The sequence below is a fragment of the Prionailurus viverrinus genome, chromosome B3, assembly GCF_022837055.1.
Source record: "Prionailurus viverrinus isolate Anna chromosome B3, UM_Priviv_1.0, whole genome shotgun sequence".
Taxonomy (NCBI): Eukaryota; Metazoa; Chordata; class Mammalia; order Carnivora; family Felidae; genus Prionailurus; species Prionailurus viverrinus.
In genome coordinates this window covers 40,822,901-40,849,538 of record NC_062566.1, presented here as the reverse complement: position 1 = coordinate 40,849,538, position 26,638 = coordinate 40,822,901, and the positions used below count along the sequence as shown (strand labels likewise).

General features: G+C 43.7%; 1 protein-coding gene across 1 annotated transcript in view; it reads right to left on the bottom strand.

Moving 5' to 3' along the window:
* The window catches only part of MYO1E (myosin IE), a 211,984-nt gene that overhangs the window by 129,377 nt on the left and 55,969 nt on the right, over positions 1-26,638 (bottom strand). The window contains exon 2 of the mRNA XM_047863927.1: positions 187-330. Coding sequence (XP_047719883.1) covers positions 187-330 — 144 coding nt within the window. The remainder of the gene's footprint in view (positions 1-186; positions 331-26,638) is intronic.

The window sequence follows — 26,638 nt, the reverse complement described above, 5'->3', positions numbered from 1 at the left end:
TTTCCCACAACCTCAACGAAGGGGCAGAAAAGAACAAAACCGCGTTCTGAAATGGTGAAAATGACTCGAGGACCTCTTGTCCATTCAGAATTTCAGATGGATCTTCTCACCCTAGGAACCAGCCATCTTTTCCTGGGGATATGGTCATCTTACTCAGAAAAGCCCAAAGAAGGTCATAAAGGATACAAAAATGTAGTCATCCATGTATCTCTTCTTTAGATTCTCCACGATGGCATTCTCTGTGATCTTGGAGAGCAGGACCATGTCATCCACACCACTGTGCTTAACATTGTGGCTCTGCCAGTGGTACCGGTAGGCACCTTTGCTTCCCTGTGAACATAAAACACACAGTTCTTAGGATGGTTTATTTTCTCCCAGTGTAAAAAAAAAATCACTAAGTTCCCATATCTTCTTCATATCAAATGAAGCAGAACGAGCAGAACAAAGATTTTTTAGCAATAGCTCTGGATTCACATTGCAGGTTGGCCACCTACAAACTAAGAGAAGTGGGGAAAAGTCATCTAGGCTCACTGTATCACGGAAGCTTCTCTTTTCTCATTTGTAAAATGGGAGAAATTAAGACCCACTCCATAGAGTCGCTGTAAGGATTGAATAAAAAAAACACACATCAAGTGCCGAAGAGTATCTAGAGTATAACACAATAAGTGATTCAATAGTCTCCAATAATTCCTCAACCTTATCGTTTTGTAGAAGTAACAATAAAATAAGCAATGGAAGAGAAACTTTCTGGATTTGTTTTGCAAATTATATGACAGAGCTCAGAAGCAGAAGCAATATGTATCACACAATGGCTAGGTCATATTGTCGTAATTTCTCAAATCATCTAAATCATTCTCTTTCCAAAAACTTATCACTGTCAATGTAATATTGGCCTCCAAGACTCAGAAGATAAGCTACATTAAAAAAAAATTTTTTTTTAATGTTCATTTATTTTTGAGTGAGAGAGAGAGAGCAAGCGCACCAGCGGGGGGAGGGGCAGAGAGAGAGGGAGACACAGAATCTGAAGCGGGCTCCAGGCTAGCTTCAGCACAGAGCTAGATGCGGGGCTCGAACCTATGAACTGTGAGATCATGACCTGAGCTGAACACTCAACTAACTGAGTCACTCGGGCCCCCCTAGATAAGCTACGTTTTGATGGCTGATCACTGCTATATAAACAAGGAAATGGATAAGACAGCCCGAACGTGATTATAGAACGTGCTGTGGACAGGAGGACCTCATCCAGCCCCGTGGCCTCCTTGGAGAGATGAAGCTATAGCCCTTGTAGGTTTACTGGGTTTACAACCTAACACCAGGGGTGGCCTCTGAACACCCTGTGGCCTGCAGGACTTCTTTCACCCGGCACTTCTGTAGTGGGATCCCCCATATGTTTAGCTATGTGCCAAGTCCTGCAGATGGGAGCACCACAGTGGTTGCACTTGGGAACCTCATGTCCATTGAAGGACACCTAGCAATTGATGGAAGTAATTCACGCAACAGTCCATACGTAAACACATGTCAAATGGGTGTTTCAGGAAGGTGGAAGACTTTTTGGTCCGAGGAAAGACAGAAATAATTTCCTGGAGAAGGTGCCATTGGTAGTGGATCTAAAATATGTTGAATTGCCAGAGAAGACGAGACAAGGAGGGCTATCCATTATAATCTACATTCACTAGGGCAAGAATCTAATACATATGAGATAAGGGCAAATGATACATGACAAGATACTAGAAGATCCTTCCTTCCCTTCACAACCTTCATGCATCCTACTGAAGATGTCATGTGCTGCACAAGTGTGGTGAGCATTGACCTGAGTGAGACAGTTCCTGCCCCCTTCCTGGGAGTTCGCTTTTTGGGGAGTTTAGATAAAGGAGAGAAAAATTCTGAATAAGGGTTATCTAGAAAGGCCACATGTTCAGATGTCAAAACTGGAATGAGAAAAGGTTCTTCAAGAGAAGGGAGGTGGAAGGAAACCAGATAAATACCATTTTAAATTTCACTTTTAAAAATTGTATAATTTGGGGCACCTGGGTGGCTCAGTCAGTTAAACGTCTGACTCTTGATTTCTGTTCAGTTCAGGATCTCACAACTCGTGAGCGTGAGCCCCACATCAGTCTCTGTGCTGGCAGTGCTGAGCCTGCCTGGGATTCTCCATTTCCCTCTCTCTGCTCCTCCTCGCTTGTGCTCTCTCTCTCTCCCTCAAAAATAAATAAACATTAAAAAATAAATAAAAATCGTTAAACGTTTTCTCTGTAGGAGTCATGGGTCCTTCATAAGAGCAATTCTAAGAGGCTCCGGCAAAAGCAGTTTTGAAAAACAGCCAGGAAAGACCTACCATAGGAAAGGTGTACCAGTGCCATGGGCTCAAGCTCCAGAAAAGACCTCTGGAAGCCTTAGCATCCATGCTGCCTTACAGAGGGACTGTTTATAGGATATATTTGGCTTTTGCAGAACCACATGCAGCATCAGTTCTACAAAACTACCACGGACCTCACCACACCTTCTTCCCCTTGTGGCAAAGCAGAAAGAGAGAAAAGGCACTGGCTGCAGCATGACTCACTGGATCTCCATCAAATGGCCACAGTCTACTTCCAACCACATGAAGATTCCCGGCCACTCCTGCCCTGCCTCTGCCCTCCCTTCTTTTCTTGATCATTCTTCTGGGCACTCACAAAAATTATTCTGCATAGAAAACTAAGGCCTCAGAGTAACTAACTGTTAGGTATGTTTGTTTCCTTTTAACCCCAATAAATATTCACCTACTTAAAAGAGGCCAAAAATTTTATTTTCTTTTTGAAAAATGTAAGCACAGTTTAATAATACAGAAGGGGGTAGTAACAAGCTGTTATTTAACTTCTGCAAAGTACAAGAAGTGGACGGGTTCTGTGTCATAGTGTATGTGTTGGTACTGTTCCACAGAAACTGCCTTCTCAAGGTGACCCAAGTTGGCCTTTATATCCAATCCAACGGTCTTTTCTGTCTCACTGCAGAGTGATAGATGGCTAGATCTGTCCCATTTCAGAGGCAGTGTCCTCCTTCTGATGGCAGTTATTCCTCAATAAAACAGGGCTCCTTGTGGAGTTCATTGACTCTCATAGTCTCAAACATCCCTTGACACTGAAGAGTCCCATGTCTGGGTCTCCAGACCTCTACCTATAAAAGGGTAAGGAACCAACAATGAGACTGGGCAGTTACCAGAAGCAAAGCAATCAGCCATCTGATTTGTGGTGGCCGCTCCTCTTACTATTGCAATCAACTCTACGAGAGAGGGGTTGACATTCCCATGCTATGTAGACGCAAACTGACTTCCCTATTAGTTTACAGTAAAGGCAATGAGTGAACCCAACTCTCTATGATTATGAACTCATCCAGACATCACGGTTTCTCCACATGGCCTCCCCAGTGACTTGACTGGATATTTCCACCTGTTAAGTTTAAGATGGCCACAGAAGGATAGACTGTCTCCAAAACTGATTTCATCATTAAAAAGACCTATAATCTTTGTTAATGATGCCTTTCTCTTAGTATCAAAGACTAAAACACTCAAATTATTTTTTATTTGATGTATTTCCTATATCCATTTGGTCACAAATACCTTTTCCCCCCTTCACCTCGGTGTCCCTTCTTCCCCCAGGCAATGATATGTGAACCCATTTAACTTTCACAATCATCTCCCATACTGTGTATTATCATCTCTATTTTACTAATGAAAAAACTGTAAATTGCCCAAGGTCTCTAACTGTAACTTTTCTGTCTTTAACACCCCCCACCTTACTATGCCTTTCTCCTTCCTCTTCCCCCATAACTGGCTCCCTCCCCTACCCCCCCCAAAAAAAAAATTCAGAGGAGGTAGAGGGAGGGAGGAATGGTAGCTGGAAAGGGTGGGAGCAATCAGAACCTTTGGGGGACAACTGACCTGCTTGGATTGTCAAGGACAAGACCAGAACGCACCTGATAGGTAAATGAAAGCTGTGCTAGGGTTGGGCTAGGGCTGGGGTAGGGCCGGTCTGGGCAGTTCTAACACAGGGTGAGAACTTTTTCAGGGAAACTGGAAACCAAACATGGATGCATGGGCTCTCACCCTACCCCAGGGAAGATTGAAAGTTCCCCACAGTGGAACAGAAAACTGTTTTCTGTTTATCTACAGGGACATCAGAATTTAATCATAGCATGACTTTTCTAGATGTCTTTCTTGGAACATAGCTGTGGACAGGGAACAAGTGGGGAACACAGTGGGAAATGATTATCATTTTACAATCCTAGACAATGTTCCCAGAAGCAGAGGCTGAAAGTGACCTTCAGACCACAAACTACGGTGCTACAATTGCAAGACCATGAATTGTGTTTCTGGCGCAAATAACCTTGACCCCTTTGCTTCTTCCTCCCACTCCTGACTGGGAGGGAATGGGCAGGACTGGCCGCCATGCATGCTGGGAGGAGGAAGCACAGCGATGGGGGCTTCCCTATCTGTTTGAGGAGGGCCATTTTCCTCAGATGGCAAACTCCTGGCTTGTCAGGATATGCCCTCAACAAGAGTCAGCTTCCTTCTCTTCTGTTGGCTTCTTTTTGGGTGGGCAACTTCTTTTTGTTCCCGTACTAAAAACAGGAACATTTTAAACAAGTAGGGGTACCTAGCAATTACACTTGCAACAGTCCTTGCAGAGTGTGGTGTCATTGTACAAAGGAAGGAATGTAGCTGCTGATATGCCAGCTAGGAAATAAAAATGAAAATAATGATGATGATGATGATGATAAAAGTTACTGTTTGCCCTGACAATTATTATAAATTATGAGTGAGATATTTCCCATTAGATAAGGATTGAGTGCAGACTTTCTTGGGCCCATATTTGGTTTCTAATGATGATTCAGTTTATTAAAAAGCAATGGAGGGGAGCCTGGGTGGCTCAGTTGTTTAAACATCCAACTTTTGATTTCGGCTCAGGTCATGATCTCACAGTTCATGACATGATCTCATGATTCCCCGCTGACAACATGGAGCCTGCTTGGGATTCTCTTTCCCTTTTCCTGTGTCCCTCCCCCCCCCCCCCACACATTCACGCATGCGCGCGCTCTCTCTCTCTCTCGCTCTCTCTCTCTCTCTCAAAATAATTAAAAAAAAAAAAAGCAGTGTATTCACACACAAGTTCTAGGAAGTAGAGTATATCCACGTTCACATAATGGCTTGGTTTGTTCCTCACATTTAGGACGCGGCACCAAGACATAGGAGTCCCTCACCCAGAGGAAGAAGCCTGCTCGCTGACTCTCTGACTGTAAAACGTGGAGTGTCACTAAGTGGTGTGTGTTTACCAGGGTGGAGACCAGGAAGAGCAAAGGTAAGGCAGGTCACAAAGGCAGGGATTATTCTAGCCTGAAACCCTACCTTCAGTCAGCCCCGGGGTAGCCCTTGCCTGCCACAGCCATGGTGCTGCAGACATTCTCACCAGTGTGTCAGTGAGCATTTTTCTTCTTTGGTTCATTCAGGAGAGAGGAGACCATATACTGGGTAACTACAGTCTGCAACTCCCTTCAGACACCCAGAAAAGGGAGGCCATTAAATGTGCTGTGTAAATACAATAGGCCTAGTGTTGGGCAGGGCCTGGCTGGGAGGGGGTGATCATAAATACCTTCTACTCTTCCAGGAAGAGTATCCTGCACAGTATTTTTAGAGAGCAATGTGGGAACAGGTATCAAAATTCTAGTCACACAGACCAATATATAAAGTGACTTAAATAAAAATAAAACTCACACTCTGTTCGTTCCAGCAATTATTTTTAGGAATTTACCTCAAGATATACCAAGTATGTATGCCATGATGTACGTACAGGCCTGCTTGCTGTCGCAAAGTCGCAAAGTCCGTGATGGAGAAAGTGGGCACATGATTCGGGGCCGGAAGAGAATATGGCAGCCCCTACAAAGGAGTTCTGGCAGTCATCAAAAGGAATCTGCTGGGGTGCCTGGGTGGCTCAGTCGGTTAAGCATCTAACTTTGGCTCAGGTCATGATCTCATGGTTCATGGGTTCGAGCCCCACGTCAGGCTCTATGCTGACAGCTCAGAGCCTGGAGCCTGCTTCAGATTCTGTGTCTCCTCTCTCTGCCCCTCCCCTGCTCACACTCTACCTCTCTCTCTCTCTCTCTCTCAAAAATAAATAAACATTAAAATCTTTTTAATAAAATAAAATAAAACAAAAGGAATCTGCTCATGGTGACATAGATCTTCAAATACCCACTTTCATGTAAATAGCAACCTATATGTGGATTGAAGTATAGAATGACCGCATTTGCCTAAATTTTTTAATTTGTGTTTCTTTTCTTGAAAAATACATAAGTTTCCATTGGGAAGAAAGCCTCGGGTTTTTGGGACAAGGGTGACTTCTACTTTCCATTTTAAACTTTTCGGCAGTTCAGTTTTGTTTTGTTTTTTAACCCTATATGCATGTGTTGGTAAAATAACAAAATGAATAGAAATGTGGAAAATGATGCCACTATATTCGAGAATTTTCTGGAGGTGGGTTTGGGTGTTGATGGGGCTCTCCCCAAACTGGGATCATCATTGTAAGCCTGGGTTCTGTGCTGCTTCCAGATTTGAAAAGTAGGTTGAGAGATGTTGCCTGGATGACAAGATATTATCACATCTGTGATGGTTAGCTGGTCCATGAGCACAACAGGACAGCAGATCTGATTTCCAAAAAAAAACTGGCACTCGAATACCCCCAATGTTTCAAGTGTGTCACCCTAACAGGCAGATAAACCATATTCTTATTGTGCACAATGGACAATGGGTAATGCTCTGGCCTGTTGTTCAACGGGACTTGTTTTTTTAATGGGATTTTTCTGTCCTAGTGAGTCATAACAGGAAAGGAACAGAGCTCTCTGTTGTACTTTAATCTTTTAATTGACTGTCTAGGATTTCTACCTTTTGCAGTTCTGCTATTTGACTGTAATGAAACACTTCTATTGCAAATGATGGAAAAAACATCGACCCTAAATATTTTTTCCTCTGAGCTGGGCACTGTAAACCCACACTGGGCTTGCAATTGATTTCAACTTCATGGAATTTAGACACCCCCCACCACCACCACCACCACTATTTTAGTAATGTGAACATGTATGTTTGAAGCAAGCAAGTGTGGGTATGTTGAACTGCAGTAAACAGAGTGCAAAGAAGTGTTTCTAGAAGAGTGGGGGGTGGGGTGGGGCTGAGGCAGTCTATAGCCAACAAATACTCTCATTCCCTCAACGCTTGGGGTAAGTGGAACTTACATTTACTGAACACATAAAGACATGATATTCTCACATGATCTCATTTAATTCTCACAGCCCTGCTGTCATGAACACTATAATCCCTTGTCAGTATTTTACAAGTGGTAAAGTGAGTCCTAGGATTATAATGTACCAAGTTGCTTGGAGGGGTGAAGGGACGGTGCACTGGGGGTTTGGGACATAAAGTATGGGCAGCCCTCAAAGAGTACAGAAGATATGCTCATTGGTTTCATTCATATTAAGTATATGTGACCTAACCAAGAGTTCAGAATTTGTATAACATTTCCACATACATGGTATCGGTTAATCTCTGTGACAAAGCGCCAGGGCTGACTTCCTTTTCTTTGTTCTTTCTGCTACACCACAATTCACTTCCAATACCGTCGTCAAGGTCAAATGTCGATAGATGCTGGCTCCAGGATCACTAGGTCCAGTGGTCTCTAGCCAGGGTTGGCCTGAGTCAACCTTCTGGAAGTGACTAGAGCAGACATAATTTATCATCCAAACGGGGCCACTCTGAGTGCAGAAGGGAGTGTTGTTAATAATAAAGCTGGAACATGAGGCATGAACTGGGTCTGTCTCGGGTTGCATGGCTGTATCTGTGACCAACTTGATCTCAGAAAAGTCATGGGCAGCCTTCAAAGACAAGCCCTCCCAGCCAGTATCCTGTGCTACTTACCCACATATCTCTCATGAATCGCTCAGCCTCTTGGGCCTCCGAGCTGCCTGCTCAATAGAAGGAGGTTCCTGACATTACACTGCCCGCAGGGGTTGCCATGAAGATCTCGAAGATCAAATAAGACTGACAATGACACCAACCCCCAATGCCTCTAGGTAGAGTTGGTTTTACATGATGACGTGATCAGGGGGCAAATTGTGGATGGTGCACACCAGGCAGACAACATTGAGTGGGGGAGGGGAAAAGGGTTTGTAAAAAAAATAAGAGTTGGTAAAGTGCCCAAATTCTGTTTTAAATGTATATGTGATATTTTTATATAAAATATCTCTGTACAGAAATATGGTTGTTAAAATGCTGCAGGTGTTATATTTCTAAGTGTCCTTTCTGTATGGCTTTATTTTTCCACTGAGCATATATTTATAAAATGTACACACACACACACATATATGTTTTTAGTGAAAAAATATCAAATAAGGGATATGAAAGCACTTTGTGAAGTGAAATGAAACACACACACACACACACACACACACGACACTGTGTTCCATAGTTTTGTTATTCCATGCCAGCTCAGACCTCCAATTCTTGCCATCTACTCCATGTTGCAGCCATAGTAAACTCTTCTTTATTTTTATTAAAGTTTGTTTGTTTGTTTATTAGTAATCTCTACACCCAGTTTGGGGCTTGAGATCAAGAGGTGCACGCTTCTCTGAGCTGCCAACACCCCAACTCTTCATTAAACAGCAATAGGCCGCCAGCAGGAAAAGAAATGGCCTTTCTTTTGTTTAGTCGGCCTGAAATGTTGCTTCCAAAGGACTATTTTCTTATCAAGGAACAATCGAAGATGTTTTAAATGAATAGTTAATACAGTTCATCAATTCCAAGATGCATTTTTTCATAGTCTAATATTCTGAAATTAGGATGTGTCTCTTTATTTTTAGGTAATCTTTATCCTCAACCTGGGGTTCTAACACACGACCCCAAGATCAACAGTCTCGCGCTTGACCAGCTGAGCCAGCTAGGTGCCCCAGGATGTGTCTTTATAATCAGCATCGTGTCACAGCTTAACTGGCCGTGGGTTTTATCCTCTGGGTTTTAAATTTTTTTAATTTTTATTTATTTTTTTAAATGTTTATTTTGAAAGAGACAGTGTGTGGGTGCACGTGATACGTGCACAAGAGTTGGGGAGGGGCAGAGAGAGAGAGAGAGAGAGAGAGAGAGAGAGAATCCCAAGCAGGCCTTGCCCTGTCAGCTCGGAACCCAACGCGGGGCTCAGTCCCACGAACGACAAGATCATAACCTGAGCTGAAATCAAGAGTCCAAAACTTAACTATCGAGCCACCCAGGTGTTCCATTGTTTTCTGGGTTCTTTTAAAGTGGAAAAATAAAATAATGATGACTCTGTTTCAACCAGTAGCATCTTTTGGCTTGATGACTTATGGCACATAACACTTACAAGGGGCCAGTCACCATCCTATGCCCTTTACAAATATTAAGTCACTGTTTAATACCGTCAAAGATATAAAATATTATAAAGACTTACATCATTCTGGAAGCATCATACCATGTATCAATGTCATTTCAGGAACTACATGGTAGTTTTACTAGTGGGTTGATGGCTGCCCAGTTCTAGAGGCTTTGTTATGAAAATGTTTGCAACAGCAAGGTAATTTCCTTTTCGATTTATAAAGGCATGTTCTGATTTATATCTCTTTCAACCTAAACGTTCCTTCAGTGTTAAGACCATTTGAAGCAGGAAGGTCCCTGCCCCTCTCCCGCCCCACCCCCATACATCGACCTTGGAGGGATTACAATGAGTTGTGACCTTTATTCACAGATGCTATACTCCACGGCTTCCTAAACCCTTAACTACTTTCACAACTTTTCATTACCCAAGTTCCACCAGAACCATGCTTCAAATTTTTCTATGAACTACCCTTTTTAATTTGACTAAATCCTAAACAATCATCTCCATAAAATCACTAGTTTGGGGTGCTAGCTTTATTTCTTCTGTATGTGTTAAAATAATAACGAAGACGTTCAATTTAAAATACACACTTTGGGGCGCACCTGGGTGGCTCAGTGGGTTAAGACTCTCAAGGTTAAGTTTCAGGTCATGATCTCCCAGTTTGTGAGTTCAAGCCCCACGTTGGGCTCTGCCCTAACAGTGCAGAGACTGCTAGGGATTCTCTCCCTCCTTCCCCCTCTCTGCCCCTCCCTTGCACTCACTACCTCTCTCTCTCCCTGTCTCTCTCTGTCTCTCTCTCTCTCTCCCAAAATAAACAAATAAACTTAAAAATAAAATAAAATTCACACTGTGGAGTTGTCCATACCCATCTCATCGTTTATCATGGTGCCATGTTCCATACATGGGGACCTGGCTGCCATTCTCTCTGGATCCTCTCCCACTAATTTTAAGTCTAGCCAAACAGAATTTAAATGGCTGCCCTTCTATTTCCCAGATGTATTGTTCTCTGTTGTGGAAAATCTCCAATGGCAAGACCAGATTCCCTTTTGGATAGTAGGTGAGAGCTTAGGTTTTGTTTTCACAAGTAGAAACTACTCTACTCTACCGAATGTCCTGCACTTTTCATCAGGGGTCCTAAGACCCCTCCTCCAGTCTCCTTTCCTCAGAAAACCCTCCAAACCACACGTGGGACATTTTAGTGGTCCCCCAGGGTGAGGGCTCATCATGAGGTGGAGGAGGTAATTCTCTCTTGGGCACCTGCAATTTATCCTTTCTCTTTAGGGAAGCACTTCCTAGTATTACCAGCACTGCTCTTTTTGCCTCTCAGCCTCTAGGAAATCTAGAATGGTGGCTCTCTCTGCTTTGGGAGAACATTTTTCTTCTCACACAACCGTTACTTCTCATTACCTACCAGCACAGTTTTGAATATTTTATACATGATCATTTATTTGATCCCCACCACCTTACCAGGCAGGGAAACTGAAGCACAGAGAGGTTAAGTATCTTGCCCAGCTGCAACAGCTGGGCTTCAATCCCAGGCCATCAGGCTCTCGATTCTTTGTGTTTAACCATCATACCTACTGCTTCTTATAATAAGGTAAGTGGCTGTTGGAAACAGTAATTGCTTTATTACTGTCCATGCTGCAACAGTCTCTTTCAGCTGCACGTGAACCAGACACCTATAACTGGTATGGAGGACACCTTGTGCAAAGCCCAGCATCTGGGAGCCCGCAGAGCAAGCAGCCTGGCTCTAACAGGGCCCTGCACAAGTCAGAGAAAGCTCAGTGCCATGGAATCAGTGTTGGGAGCCCATCTGTTCCCTGCCACGTCCCCAGCATGTAGGGCAGTGCCTGGTGGCTCATCTCAGGACTAGGTGTATGTCACTGTGGCGACTATCAGTGGGGGACATAGGGGTTCTGAGACCAGAGTCTGCCCCAAGGAAGAAAGAAGTTTCCAAAGCTTTCCTATTGCCCCCACCTTGATGATCAAAGGGAAGAGAAGTTGCCCCTAAAGACAGCTCTCCTTAATTGTCCGTTGTCATCCAGCAAGGGAAAAAAGGCTAATCTTGACCACAGGATGAGTACATTTCATGCTACAGAATAAAATGAATCAAAAGGTTGAAATCCCTTCATAAGACAAATGCTGGTATGACTTCTGTCACTATACTTCAATCAAACAAAGGATAAAGATTCACACTGATGTCAGTCTTTCTTTGCAGCTGTGGGTCTGCCAGCTTGACAACATCCTCAAGCACTTACCAGTCATTTCTGGGACCTTGGTGTCAACACTCCGTTTTTGAGTACAAAGGTTGGGGAATGCAATTCCTCTCAGTAATTCAGCCGTTGATTAGAATCAACAGACTTGAGCTTAAGGACAAGCTCTACCTCTGTGACCTTGGGCAAGGTCAGTTTCTTGGAATTTTATTCTCCACAATTAAGGCCATCTATTCAATACCTAAACATGATCTAGGGTTTGTACCTCTACAGACAGGGTTTTCATTAATAAACCAAGAAAAAATCTTATCAGACTAGGTGTCCTGATTTTGGGTCTGAAAATTATGGAAATAAAAAGGGGGGGGGGCAACTGAACAATTTCTTGACACATAAAATGAACTATTGCTCTGTACCATGAAAGAAAGAAATCCTAATTTAAGTGTTGTTCTGGGGAAAAATAAATATGCAGACACTTACCAGCAGACTATAGCAGAGTTGATATCATTCGGATTAAAAATAGTCTCCCAGAACTCACTATCGTTTACAGCATCTTTCTATACTGATTGCAAAAGATGCATTATTTATTTCACACAAAATGGTGGTGGTACAACAACCTAAGATAACTGATTTTATGTTTTAATATTATTTAATTTTCTGGAAAAGGAACTGTTTGGGCATGTCTGAATGGGAAAATTCAATTTACAAAAAGGTTGAGGGAATTCTTTTCTTACATATATGTATATATTTTTTTATTTTGGAGAGAGAGCGTGTGTGAATGAGGGAGAGGGGCAGAGAGAGAGAGAGAGAGACAGAGAGACACAGAGAGAGAGAGAGAGAGAGAGAGAGAGAGAGAGAGGAGAGAGAGAATCCTAAGCAGGCTCCATGCTCAGCACAGAGCTAGATGCAGGGCTCAAGCCCCTGACCCTGGGATCATGACCTGAGCCCAAATCAAGAGTCAGACAGTGAACCGACTGAGCCATCCAGGTGTCCCTACCTATATGTTTTTAAAGTCCGTATGGAAACACCAAAAGGGTATAATGAGTAGGATTTTAAGTGGAGGCACAAAGGTAAGGTGTTAATATGTCATCTCCTACTTAGGGGTGCTATTTCAGGATGTGCTAAGAGAAGGATCTGGAATGTGATCAGGGGTGTCTCAGGGGCACGGGCAGCCTTTGTCATAGATTAGCCATGGGACTACAAAGTCCAGAAGTTGAGGTCAGGGGTGATGGGCACCCCCTGAGCACCACAGTCACAAGCCAACACTGAACAACAAAGTACAGAAGTGAGAAGTGCCTTCCAAGAATGTTCTGTTTTTGGCATGGGCACAACTGGACCCTCTGCTTGCCTGATCTATGGCACACTGATGCCATGTTGCTCTAGGGCAAAATGTAGTCAAAAGGCATTGCTCTAGCAGCTTTTTGGGTATAAACAAGGCATGTTTACTAGATCCAGAGAGATCTCGGGCTACAGAGAAGCAGGCTGATAGGAGAGGAGGGTTCTGTGGGCCTCCTGAGCAGACACGATCAACATCAAGGATCAGAGTCATCAAGGGTGCTGAAGGCTCGGAACAGCTCCAGGTGTGAAGGTAAAATACTCAGTCCCGTGTCTCGCTCCATTTCATCACTTGGCAGAGGACTTATAGCTCACCCTGCCATTTCTTTTCAAGACCCACACCTTGGACTTCAGGAAAGGATCAATGGGGCTGGGCTGATGGAATTTAGGAGGGGGTGAGGAGAATTAAAAGCCCCAGGGTAAACAGCAAAGCAGGCTGTGGTCTCCTGAAGCTCTGTTATCAGCTTACCTCTCAGAAGCCACACCCGGGACTGTCCAAGGCCAGCACAAGGGTGTGGGTGTCTGTGCAGCAAGGAGGAGCAGAGACAGATTTCATCTTGTATTTATGTGTCCCTTGCCCCCAGAATTTCCAAGGGGCTTACCACCTACCTGCTGTGCACCCTCACTGTCAGTTCGGTAAGCAAGTCATGGGGATGAATTTGCAATAAAACCAGTCTGGGAGATCAATACAGCTTCACTCTGAGCTTATCCGGACCCTGGTTATGGTGTCCTTCCAGGTTTGGGGGAGGCCACCCACAGGTAGACTTTGTCCTCCTCTGATCACCTAAAATCCTTACTAAAGGCTCGACTGCAAGCAAATACAAATTTCTTTTTCTTCAGATCTTTATGTTTTTTTGAGTAGGCTTCATGCCCAGCGTGGAGCCCAATGTGGGATTTGAACTCATGACCCTGAGATCAAGACCTTCGCTGAGATCAAGAGTCTGACACTTAACTGACTGAGCCACCCACACCCCTTCTTCAGATTTTTAAAACTACAGAAATTGAGAAGGGAGGTAAAGAAAGGCAGAGAGAGGGGCGCCTGGGTGGCGCAGTCGGTTAAGCGTCCGACTTCAGCCAGGTCACGATCTCGCGGTCCGTGAGTTCGAGCCCCGCGTCAGGCTCTGGGCTGATGGCTCGGAGCCTGGAGCCTGTTTCAGATTCTGTGTCTCCCTCTCTCTGACCCTCCCCCGTTCATGCTCTGTCTCTCCCTGTCTCAAAAATAAATAAACGTTAAAAAAAAAAAAAAAAAAAAAAAAAAAGAAAGGCAGAGAGAAAGAGAAAACCGACTTTCTGAGGGGAAGATATTCTAACAGAATAGAGGTCTTAGTACCCCCTACTACTAAGAGGACTTTTATTTATTTATTTTATTTTATTTTTCAATATATGAAGTTTATTGTCAAGTTGGTTTCCATACAACACCCAGTGCTCATCCCAAAAGGTGCCCTCCTCAATACCCATCACCCACCCTCCCCTCCCTCCCACCTCCCATCAACCCTCAGTTTGTTCTCAGTTTTTAACAGTCTCTTATGCTTTGGCTCTCTCCCACTCTAACCTCTTTTTTTTTTTCCTTCCCCTCCCCCATGGGTTTCTGTCAAGTTTCTCAGGATCCACATAAGAGTGAAACCGTATGGTATCTGTCTTTCTCTGTATGGCTTATTTCACTTAGCATCACACTCTCCAGTTCCATCCACGTTGCTACAAAAGGCCATATTTCATTTTTTCTCATTGCCACGTAGTACTCCATTGTGTATATAAACCACAATTTTTTTATCCATTCATCAGTTGATGGACATTTAGGCCTAAGAGGACTTTTAAAGAAGTTAAGTGTTTCAAGGATATTTAGTAAAAGCAGCACTGTAAGCCTACCAATCTTTAAGCCTCAGTTTCTTTTTCTATAAAATGGGGATAATAACAGTAGCTACTACTGGGGGCTTTTGAGGGCATTAAGTAAGATAATGCATGGAGAATTCATATTACACTGTCTGGCCCAACACAAGTGCTAAGTTGTTAATAATAGTAAGTTGTCACCAGTAGCAAGTGAACACTGGGAGCCAGGAATAGTGCTCTGACTGGATATCTGATGTTCCAAGAAAACTGGAAAACTGTCGTCTCATTGGGCTGATAAGATAATAGCAGAGACAGGATTCAATAATGAAATACAGAATTTTTAAAGTTTCGTGATACTCAAGTGAAGTGTAATTGCATGATATGTGAATGGTCTGAACCCAGATTCTGAGAATAGGAATCTACTGCAGCAGAACAGAAGACAGTTGTTGCCCTGGGGCACGTGGCTCAGAGCATGATCTCACGGTCTGTGTGTTCGAGCCCCGTGTCGGGCTCTGTGCTGACGGTTCCTGGAGCCTGCTTCAGATTCTGTGTCTCCCTCTCTCTCTGCCCCTCCCCCGCTCACACTCTGTCTGGTGCGCGCTCGCTCTCTCTCATAAACAAACATGAAAAAAAATTTTTTTTTAATTTAGAAAAAGGAGAAGAAGAAAGACAGCTGGTGCCAGAGAAGGCACGTAGGGGATTTAACAGGCTAACTAAAAAGGAAGCCTATAATGAAGAAGCACAGTAAGGACCACTTGAGTAACAGACTGGTACCTTATGGGAAAAAAGTAAAGGTGTTTAAACCAACTACAGAGGAAAAAAAGGTCAGGAACAGGCAGAATGCTTCTATATTCACATTCCAAATCCTACAGTTTTAGAGCTAGAAGGGGCCTCGCCTATCTGTCAACCAGTCCAAGCTTTTCCTGTACCGATGAGGAATCTGAGGCCCGGGGAGGTGATTCGTGCCCGTGGTTCCAGCTACTTAGTTGTAGAACCGGGGCTAGAACTTGGGTCCTCCAGCCTCCGTGCAGCACTTTGCAGCCCTCTGCTGCCAACCACTCTTGAGCAAACCTGTAGCAAAGGTTTTTATCAGCCACAGAGGTTCTGGAAAGAACAAATAAGTCTAGGCATATAAATATTTGAAATTTCTCAAATAATAAACATTAGCATTTGTGAACCTTGACCCTCTGGCAAACAGACTGTATGAGGGTCACTTGTGTCCATCCAGATATTAAATATTTGAAAAATTAAGATAAACATAAATAGAAGTTTTAAATTTGCCTTCCAGGGGGTTTATCATGCATGCAAAAGTACAGAGATCGCACAGTTTGAGGACCGCTTTCCTGGGACCCCTTGCCTTCCACAGGCCTCTGTTTATGGGCAGTGGGGAGGGCTGGGAGTGGGGAGGGGAAGTCCTGGCATTGGCTTAAAACTCAGAGGCAAGTAGGTAAAGGAGAAAGGCACTCTCCAGAATATGGGAGGGAAATGTCAGCAGAAATTGGAAAGCTATAATCTAACTAGCGATCTCTGGCTGTAGAATTCTATGGTGCCCCTTCCAGTAGGAATTTTTGCTGCCGGAATCACTAAAATTGAAAACAAAACAAAACCTAACCATGTCTGATGTGATTGTGGGGCATGGGTGGGTCACAGCAGTTCACCGTTCACAACACCATAGAAAATCCAAGAAATCCCATTGCTTACTGTATTCTGCAAAATGTAATATAGCATCCAAAAGGCAACCCATGCCATCAAAAGGTGTGATCCACAAAGCTTCGGGAACAGGGAACGGGCATTGCTTTTCTTGAGCACCTACTATGTGTTAAATACTATGTTAGGTGCTTTCTTTCACTTGGACTCCAAAGAACTGTAGAACCAGTGAGGTACTCTGATCCCCAGGTAACAGATGAAAGACTTGGCCAGAGAGAGAGTCATGGAGTCCAGATCCGTTCTCAGGTTTGGTGGGTTTAGGAACCCACAGGAGCTTCCATCGAGGCTACGGTGGAAGACGAAAGAAGATTTCCACACTGTGAAAATCCCTCCAGGGAGGCCCATCACCCGACGGCAAGGTTTCAGGTGCAGCACCGAACACTGCCCTTAGATCTCACACGGCAAGTTGGCTGAAGGATCGCCTTGGCTGTGGAACAGAGATCGCCACTCTACACATTTTAGGGGCATTTTAGGCACACTGATAGGACTGACGTGTAGAAGGATAACGGGTGCTGTGAGAAGCCTCAGTGGAGCTGGGAGGCCAGAGGGTTGGAGCTACCTTGTGACACTGGGCCTCTGCCTCTGCCCCCTCTCCTTCAAAGTACTCCTCATAGCCTGCTTCAAACACAGAGCCCCACACCTGGGTCTTCAGTAAGGGCACGCTTCTCACTCACTGTTCTTTGGGGAATAGATGCTGGTCTCCTTCTATGGCAAAGGTGCTTTTTACCACAATGAAGACACTCAAATATGTTAAAAATAACCCCACAGAAATTCTCTCTGAGACAAAACAGGCAAGACAAATGTTAATTGCCAAAACAGTCACCAGTAGGGAGCCGCGGGAGGAACATACTAGAGAGCTTCCCAGGTCTAATGGCATGCCACCTTCAGCCCTGCAAAGTCAAGAGCGGACAGCAAACTCTGATCTTCTTTATAGTGTGGACAGGAATGGGAGTCAAGGGGGCTGGGACTGACACCCAAATGATCCCAAAGCAGTATTACTAAGAAATCACTTTAGACAAGGAAGTGAGACCAAGTGAGAGCTGCTCTCTGTGTTAGGTAGAGAGTGCCCACCCAGTTATGGAGAAAACAGTGCACTCAGTTTTGGGCAGGGCAGTGAATGGACAATGGAGATCAACATTACCACCTCACAAAGAGGGTTGTGCTCAAAAACTGCCAGCCGGACCCCAAGTGGATTTGCAAACACATTTGCATGGTTTCTGGTTGCAAAAATGCTGAGAAGATTTGTCTACACTCTGCTCCCAAGGACACAAAAATCCCTTTCTACCTGAGTCCCAGACCCAAAATATGAGGACAAGTAGCACCAGTGGTCCCAATATGCTCTCCCTGGCTGTGACCCCTTCACTTCCTGGGAGTTGGGCCAAAAGCACAGTATTACTTACTGATCAAATAGCTGATACCCTAAGATACCTGGAAGTGACCACACTATCAATTAGGGTTCACTGGAACCAAAAGCAAAACGTTTCATGGTTTGTTTGATGAAATTTGGCTTTAAGGTTCAGAAGTAGCTGCTGGTTTTGCATATACAAGAAAAGCTCATTTTGAATTTTTTTTTTCAATTCAGCGGAGCAAGAGCACAAGGTTAGGCAAGAGAAATAGCTTGAAATCCTGGGAAAGATAAAAGGAAAATGATTTAAATTAAACATGCGGGAAACATTAAAGAAGAGAAAGACATAAGACAACCCTAGAGATCTAAATATACAACTTAAGAATAGTTGTTTGATCATCGGGCAAGCGTGTGAATAAATAAAATACTACAAACGCTCTAAAGGAAAAAAAATTAAGAAAAAAGTTTCCTTCCGACTTCCATTCTAGGAAAACCACAGTTTTTTTGTTTGATACAACTACAGTTCACACGCCAGACGGCTATATTCAGCTTTGAAAAGGCTATGTAACATTCTCTAGTTAAAAAAACAGTAAGTGAACCAATCGTTGCCTGTCGGTGGGTAAATTTTGTTTGGTGGGTGGCTTTGTTTTGAGTGGGTGTGAATAAAGGCAAGGGTGATTTTATTTAAAAATTTTGGAAGGCTCAGTCAGTTAAATGTCCGACTTCGGCTCAGGTCATGATCTCAAGGTTTGTGGGTTTGAGCCCTATATCGGGCTCTCTGCTGAAAGAGTGGAGATTGCTTCGGATCCTCTGTTTCTCTGTCTCTCTCTGCCCCTTCACCACTTGCATTCTCTCTCAAAAAATAAATAAACAAAAAATAAAATAAATTTAATTTAAAAAAATTTAAAAAAATTTTTTATAATTTAAAATTTTTATCCTTAAAAAACAAAAAACAAAAAACAAAAACCCCATGGTGGTTTTACAGGATTCAGTTTTTTTTTTTTAAGTTTATTTATTTATTTTCAGAGAGACAGAGACAGTGCTAGTGGGGGAGTGGCAGGAAGAGAGGAGACAGAGAATCCCAAGCAGGCTCTGTGCTGTCAGCACAGAGCTGGATATCGGGCTCGAACTCACGAAACCGTGAGATCGTGACCTGAGCTGAAACCAGGAGTCAGACGCTTAACCGACTGAGTCACCCAGGCGCCCCCAGGACTCAGTTTTGAAGAGCGGTTTGAATAGTTTCAACATATTCAATTGGCGTTTCCCCGGTCTGCAAATAAAAGTCTGTATCACCTTTTCTTTTTAAAAAATTTTTTTTTTCCAACGTTTTTATTTATTTTTGGGACAGAGAGAGACAGAGCATGAACGGCGGAGGGGCAGAGAGAGAGGGAGACACAGAATCGGAAACAGGCTCCAGGCTCCGAGCCATCAGCCCAGAGCCTGACGCGGGGCTCGAACTCACGGACCGCGAGATCGCGACCTGGCTGAAGTTGGACGCTTAACCAACTGCGCCACCCAGGCGCCCCTGTATCACCTTTTCTTAAAGGTATTTCTGCAGCACTTTCTGGCTATGAGTTTGTACACTTTCTGTCTGTAGAACTGTCATTATTATTTAAACTTACATAAAATGCACTTCAACTGGCAGGCATGTGAGGTGTGAAATTACAAGTGTATTCAGGAGGAATAAAACTGAAGCTAGGCACCAGGATGGATAAGCATGCACAGTGTTAGAGATGGCGATGTGAGGTCTAAAACAATGTGTCGTTCCTCTCTATTCTGTTTTGCCCCATTGTGTTTTGAATAGACTGAATCACTGCCCAGCTTTGAGGCCCAGCCTCTGAAAGGCCCCATTGTAAGGGATATGCTTTCCCCCAGCAGAGTTAAGGTTGCTGTAGTAACCTTCACTATGAATTTCCTCACCAGTGGGATGAAAATCTCAACTGAATTGTGACATTACTATAGTTACAAACAAGACTGCAAAATGAGCATGGGCCTACCCATTTAGAGGGTCTTCTCTTATCTGAACATAACCCGCTATCTGCTGCCTGAGTCATCCACAGAGCCAAAGAAGGGACTGAATTTCTAGAAGTCGGAGAAGTGAACCTGTAAACCATAATGGAGGATCCCTCCCATTGGTGTGCAAGCGGTGGGAAACCAGGAGTGTGCAGACCAAGGCAGGGGCCTCACGGTGCATGAACGACTTCAACCACATGGTTGCTGGGTTAGGAGAGCCACTTTTCTGGTGCTGAGCAGGGAGGCATGGGTATCCATGGTCCAAATGCTACAAGCAAAGAATAAGTCTACATTTTGTTTGGAAAACCAACTCAGGATTCAGCAGTGCCCCTTTTATTCCTTCAGGGAAAAAAGGCAGAAAGCAATCACCCCAATTTACCAGACATACTAAGCTGGAGTGAAACCCCTGTCCAGTAAACTCTATGGATGGCTCACTATATAGCAAGCAACATTCTAAGCTATTTACATATATTAACTTACCTAATTGACCCAACAAGCCTGTAAAGTCAGCATTATTATTAACCCTCATTTTTTTAAATGTTTATTTATTTTTGAGAGAGAGAGAGAGAGAGAGAGAGAGAGAGAGACAGAATCCAAAGCAGGCTCCAGGCTCTAGCTGTCAGCACAGAGCCCGACATGGGGCTTGAACCCACAAACCATGAGATCATGACCTGAGCTGAAGTCAGATGCTTAACCAACTGAGCCACCCAGGTGCCCCAAACCCCCATTTTAAGGATGAGAAACCCCAAGAACAAAGAAGTTATATCAATACCAGTGAGTATTCTCCTGCCAGAACCTATACTCAAAATCTCTTTTTTATTGAACTTGTCCACATCAGGCATTGGGTGTTCAAATCTGGAACTCTGGAGCTTGGAAGCAAGAAATGGGCCAGGAACATCAATTTAAGAGTCCTTCATTGGCTATAAAAGCTGTTGCCATAAGGCATGCATGAGATTGCGCAAAACAGGAAGCAAGCAGGAGATAAGAAAACCAAGGATAGGAAGCATTTCATCCATTTGTTTGTGTGTTTGTCCACCGATTCATTCATTCATTCATTCCAACAGTTCTGTGCCTACTAGGAGCCAAGCACTGTTCTAGGTGCAGGGATAACACCTGCAGACTTACACAGACGAGGCTCCTATTTTCATCAAGCATACTTTCATTGGTGAGGCAGAAAATAATGAGGATAGACAGGAAGAAAAAATAGAAGCCGCCAAGGAAGGCCAGAGGGGCAAGGCTGAGTACTTGGCACCAGAGACAGGAAACAGGCAGCCAAGATGGAATCCCCATCAGAGGGTGCAGCCCGGGTCACACAGAAAAACCATCCGCCTTCCAAAGGAAACAGGCCCAACGACTGTAGTCGGGTCCCCAACCGATAAGAGAAATAACGCCCCCTCTACTGTGTCTATTGCTTCCAGTCTTGTTCCTTAGCTGTTTATCATCCCAGGTGAGTCCTAAAGTAACTCTAGGAGGCAGGCAGGGAGCAGGCGTAAGGATCTCAGCCTGGACAGACTGGTAAACCTTTCCTGATACTTTAGGGGGAGTGGTAAAGATGCAGGGAGGGCAGAAGAGCAAATTTCCAGTTGGGCTCATCAGCCTTGGGGAACAGCCTCTGTGTTCTCCGTCTAGCATGATAATGGCTATGGCACCCATTGTGGGATATTATTAAGCTGGGCTGTGAGTGTCTCCGTGTGCTGTGTCTCGCCTACTTAGAAATAAAGAGGGGGCAGGAGGAGGGAACCAGAACCAGCAGCAGAGCTAGACTGCTTTTAAACCTAGAGACAGGGAGAAAACAAGCAGCTCTTTAAAAACACAATTTCTAAGCTTACTTAAAGGTAGCAATTCCAGCCTAAAAGCCTCTGAGCTTGGTAATACACCCCCCTAGAGAAAGGGCAAAATTATCAAGGCACAGAGAAGAAGAAGACTTCAGGCTGTGGATGAAGGCCCTGCTCCATGCCAACTTCTAAGTGAAATGAGGAATTACAGTAATTCAGCCCACAGTGATTTCCCGTTTTAACCGATGTTTCCTGTTTTCTATGCTGGGCATCATAAGGATATTCAGAACCAGACCCAGAGTTCACAGGCCGCCCTTTCACTGGGCTACATTCTTTTCTGTTCACTCATTGCATTATGTGCAACATTACAACCCAAAACCGATCTGGTTTCTTACTGACCAATTTGCGACCACCATTACTGGTGCTGAGAGAACACACAGCTCTCTGGGGGGCAAGATGGGGTTTCTAGAAGAGCCAGCTTGCCTAGCAGCTCCCCAGGCTGATTGTCCTTGAAACAGAGTTGGGACCTGCTGGATGCGGTCTCCACAGGAATCGTCCACATCTGGTTGGGAGCATTTGATTCAGGAGTCAGGATGGGGGGCAGAAAGGGGACAAAAATATCTTTCCTGCCCTTTCGGCAGATTGCTGACCCATCCCAGCATAGAGGGACCACTGGATTTTCTGTTCATTTTGTTTGTTTATGATCATAGAATAACAAAAGTATGTGTTTTTTTAAAATCTTTATTTATCATGGGGAGAGAGAGAGAGACAGAGTGCAAAGAGGGGAGGAATAGGGAGAGAGGGAGACACAAAATCCGAAGCAGGCTCCAGTTTCTGAGCTGTCAGCACAGGGCCGGATGCAGGCACTGAACTCACCAACTGCGAGTTCATGACTTAGATGCTTAACCGGCCTGAGCCACCCAGGCACCACACAGAAGAATGGTTTTTCGAAAAACTTTTTTAAAAATAATTTTGCCATTTCAGAAAAGTTACCAAAAAACACACAAAGGATTCTTCTACTTGTTACCAATTTGTAACATTTTGCCTCCCTTGCTTCCTTTCTCTCTCTCTCCCTCTCTCTATATATGTGGATTTTTAAAAAATATAAACCACTGAAAATAGCTTGTATACATCATGTCCTATTGTTCCTTAATACTTCAATCTGTATTTCCTAAGAAAGGAATTTTCTTATATAACCAAAGTAAACAACCTCAGGAAATGTAACACTGATACCATACTTTTTATCCAAGTCAATATTCCAGTTTCATCAATTATTCCAATAATGTCCTATGACAAGATTTTTTTTGTTTGTTTGGTGCCAGATAATCATGTATTGCATTTAGTTTTAATATTTCTCTAGTCTCCTTTAATTTCTAACAGCTCTTCAGCTTTCCTTCATCCTTTATAATACTGACATATTTAAGAAATCAGGCCAGATAGCAGCAACTTCTTACTCAACACGTCTCCAGAGCAAGAGAAACAAAAGCAAAAATGAACTACTGGGACCTCATCAAGATAAAAAGCTACTGCACAGCGAAGGAAACAATCAGCAAAACTAAAAGGCAACCGACAGAATGGGAGAAGATATTTGCAAATGACATATCAGATAAAGGGTTAGTATCCAAAATCTATAAAGAACTTCTCAAACTCAACACCCAAAAAACAAATAATCCAGAGAAGAAATGGGCAAAAGACATGAATAGACACTTCCTCCAAAGAAGACATCCAGATGGCCAACCGACACATGAAAAAATGCTCCACATCACTCATCATCAGGGAAATAGAAATCAAAACCACAATGAGATACCACCTCACTCCTTTCAGAATGGCTAACAACAACAGATGTTGGTGAGGATGCAGAGAAAGAGGATCTCTTTTGCATGCTGGTGGGAATGCAAACCCACCAGCAGCCACTGGGGCAACCACTCTGGAAAATAGTATGGAGGTTCTTCAAAAAATTAAAAACAGAACTACCCTATGATCCAGCAATAGCACTACTATGTATTTATCCAAGGGATACAGGTGTGCTGTTTCGCAGGGGCACATGCACCCCAATGTTTTTAGCAGCACTATCAACAACAGCCGAAGTATGGGAAGAGCCCAAATGTTCATCGACAGAGAATGGATAAAGAAGATGTGGTGTCGTGTATATAAATAAGATGTGGTGTGATGTACGCACACACACACACACACACACACACACACACACACAATGGAGTTTTACTCAGCAATCAAAAAGAATGAAATCTTGCCATTTGCAACTACGTGAATGGAACTAGAGGGTATTATGCTAAGTGAAAATAGAGAAAGACAAATATCATATGACTTCACTCATATGAGGAATTTAAGATACAAAACAGATGAACATAAGGGAAGCAAAAATAATATAAAAACAGGGAGGGGACAAAACAAAAGAGACTCTTCAAAATGGGGAACAAACAAGGGTTACTGGAGGGGTTGTGGGAAGGGGGTGGGCTAAATGGGTAAGGGGCATTAAGGAATCTATTCCTGAAATCATTGTTGCTATATGCTAACTAACTTGGATGTAAATTTAAAAAAATAAATTCAATAAAAACAAACAAAAAAAGAAATCCGGCCAGATATTTTATAGAATTTCCCTCAGTTTGGGTTTGTTTGATGTTTCCTCATAATTAGATTCAGCTTTTGCTTTTTTTGCTAGAATTCTGGTCAAGTGATTCTGCGTCCTTCTCAGGGTATCACGTCTGAAGGTACATGATGTTTGTTGATGTTTGTTGGTGATATTCGTGTTTATCACTTGGTTAAGCACTGTCCCATTTCCCCACTGCATAACTGCTATTTTTCCTGTTGTGAGTGCCAAGCAACATGTGGGAAGATACTTTGAGACGATATAAATATCCTGTTCCTTATCAAACTTCGACAACCAACTTCGAGGGAATTAAAACAATTTTTTATGTTTATTTATTTATTTTTTTTTAATAATTTTTTTTTTCAACGTTTATTTATTTTTGGGACAGAGAGAGACAGAGCATGAACGGGGAAGGAGCAGAGAGAGAGGGAGACACAGAATCGGAAACAGGCTCCAGGCTCTGAGCCATCAGCCCAGAGCCCGACGCGGGGCTCGAACTCACGGACCGCGAGATCGTGACCTGGCTGAAGTCGGACGCTTAACCGACTGCGCCACCCAGGCGCCCCTATGTTTATTTATTTTTGAGAGAGAGAGTGCGCGCACACGTGCGTGGGGAGCAAGGGCAGAGACAGAGAGGGGGACAGAGGATATGAAGAGGGCTTTGTGCTGACATCAGCAAGCCCAATGTGGGGGCTGGAATCATGAGATCACGAACCATGAGATCACGAACCATGAGATCACGATCTGAGCCAGTCAGATGCCCAACGGACTAAGCCACCCAAGCACCCCCAATGGAATTAAAATTTTAAACCCAGTTACTTGGCATTCAGGGAGAATGCATTACTCTCATGTACTGAGTATTTCAGAGACAGACAAGGTCTATGGAGCATCTATGTGGGCTTCTCAGAGACACAGTAGCTGGTTTCCTCACACCTGCTGGGTTCCAGGTAGGCTGAGGTTGCTGGGTGGCTGTGCTCCTCCTCTGTGACAAGTTACACCTCCACAGGACATGAAATAATGCATTCCTAGAAGCTGAACTGAAAACCAGAAGTATGAGTCAAGCTGATTGTTAATGGCCCAGACAGCACCATGGAAAGAGGTGTACAAGGAAATCAGGTCTGCCCATATGCAATGCTATTACATGAGGGATGTTTATCTCTGGTTTCCTTTATCAGTGTGCCTATGAGCCTGCTCCCCCCTCCACGCCCACCCCACCCCCAATCCCAACCCTCCTCTCTTTAGCTCCAATGTTGTCGAATGAGTATCTGTCTACTTGGATGGTGGACTTGGAGGAAGTTCTTTTGGACCAGAAAGCTTGAAGCCAGGGAGAGACAAGTGGGTTGGGGGTAAAGAACAACGTGAGTAAAAAGGATGAAGTCCAACCAGTCAGTTCAAAGAGGCTGCCAACAATTGTTCCTCAGCCACAAAGAAGGAAGACCTTTATGACTGACCTTAAATTCCAGACATTCTTGTTCCCACAAGGGAATCTGCTACCACCTGGGATAGTCCTCAAACATTTTCTTTTTGCTAATAACTACTGTGTGGAACTATTACCTCAGAGGACTTTGTTATATAAGAGCCACCAGTAGATGGCCACTTCCACAACCAGAGCTGAGACAGAGCCTCGGAAAGAAGCCCTGAGCACTCTGTATGGCAAATTATCACAGACATACAGACCAGTGAGCTTATCTGGAGACCAAAGATTCTCCTTGCCCTGTCACTATTATAGCCTGGTGCCCATTCCTGAAAGGTATGTGTAAGTTAGTGATTTTAATAGCTGCTGCTGAACCAACACTAGAAAAATGAGCCTTACGCTTTCCAGGTAAAAAGTTCATATCTAAGATTCATTTCTCCTCTCCTAGCTAGAATAATGAGATATAAAGTATTGCTAGTGTACTCTGGAATTCTGAAGGGTTCATAAACAAACATAAAGAAGAAATTGGCAACAATGATAGTAATTTCATTTTATTATTATTTTGTTAATGTTTATTTTCGAGAGAGAGAGAGAGAGAGAGAGAGAGAGCAAGAGAGGAGCAGAGAGAGGGAGACACAGGATCCGAAGCAGGCTCCAGCTTCTGAGCTGTCAGCACAGAGCCCGACGTGGGGCTCAAACTCACAGACTGCGGGATCATGACCTGAGCTGAAGTTGGGCGCTTAAGCGACTGAGCCACCCAGGCGCCCCAGGGATGGTATTCTTTTAATAACAACTCTACTCTGTGGTCTTTTTCTTCAACCATATCCTATGATTTTACTGATTCAGTCATTTAACCCAGGCAACAACATCTGTGCTGGGGACTGTGCCAGCCCCTGGGGATGTAAGAGATACAGAGGCTTACAACTTAATTACTTAAGTCTGCAGTTGTAGTCCTAGCATGAAGAATGACTTGTGTTGACATAAGATTCCGTTCTTT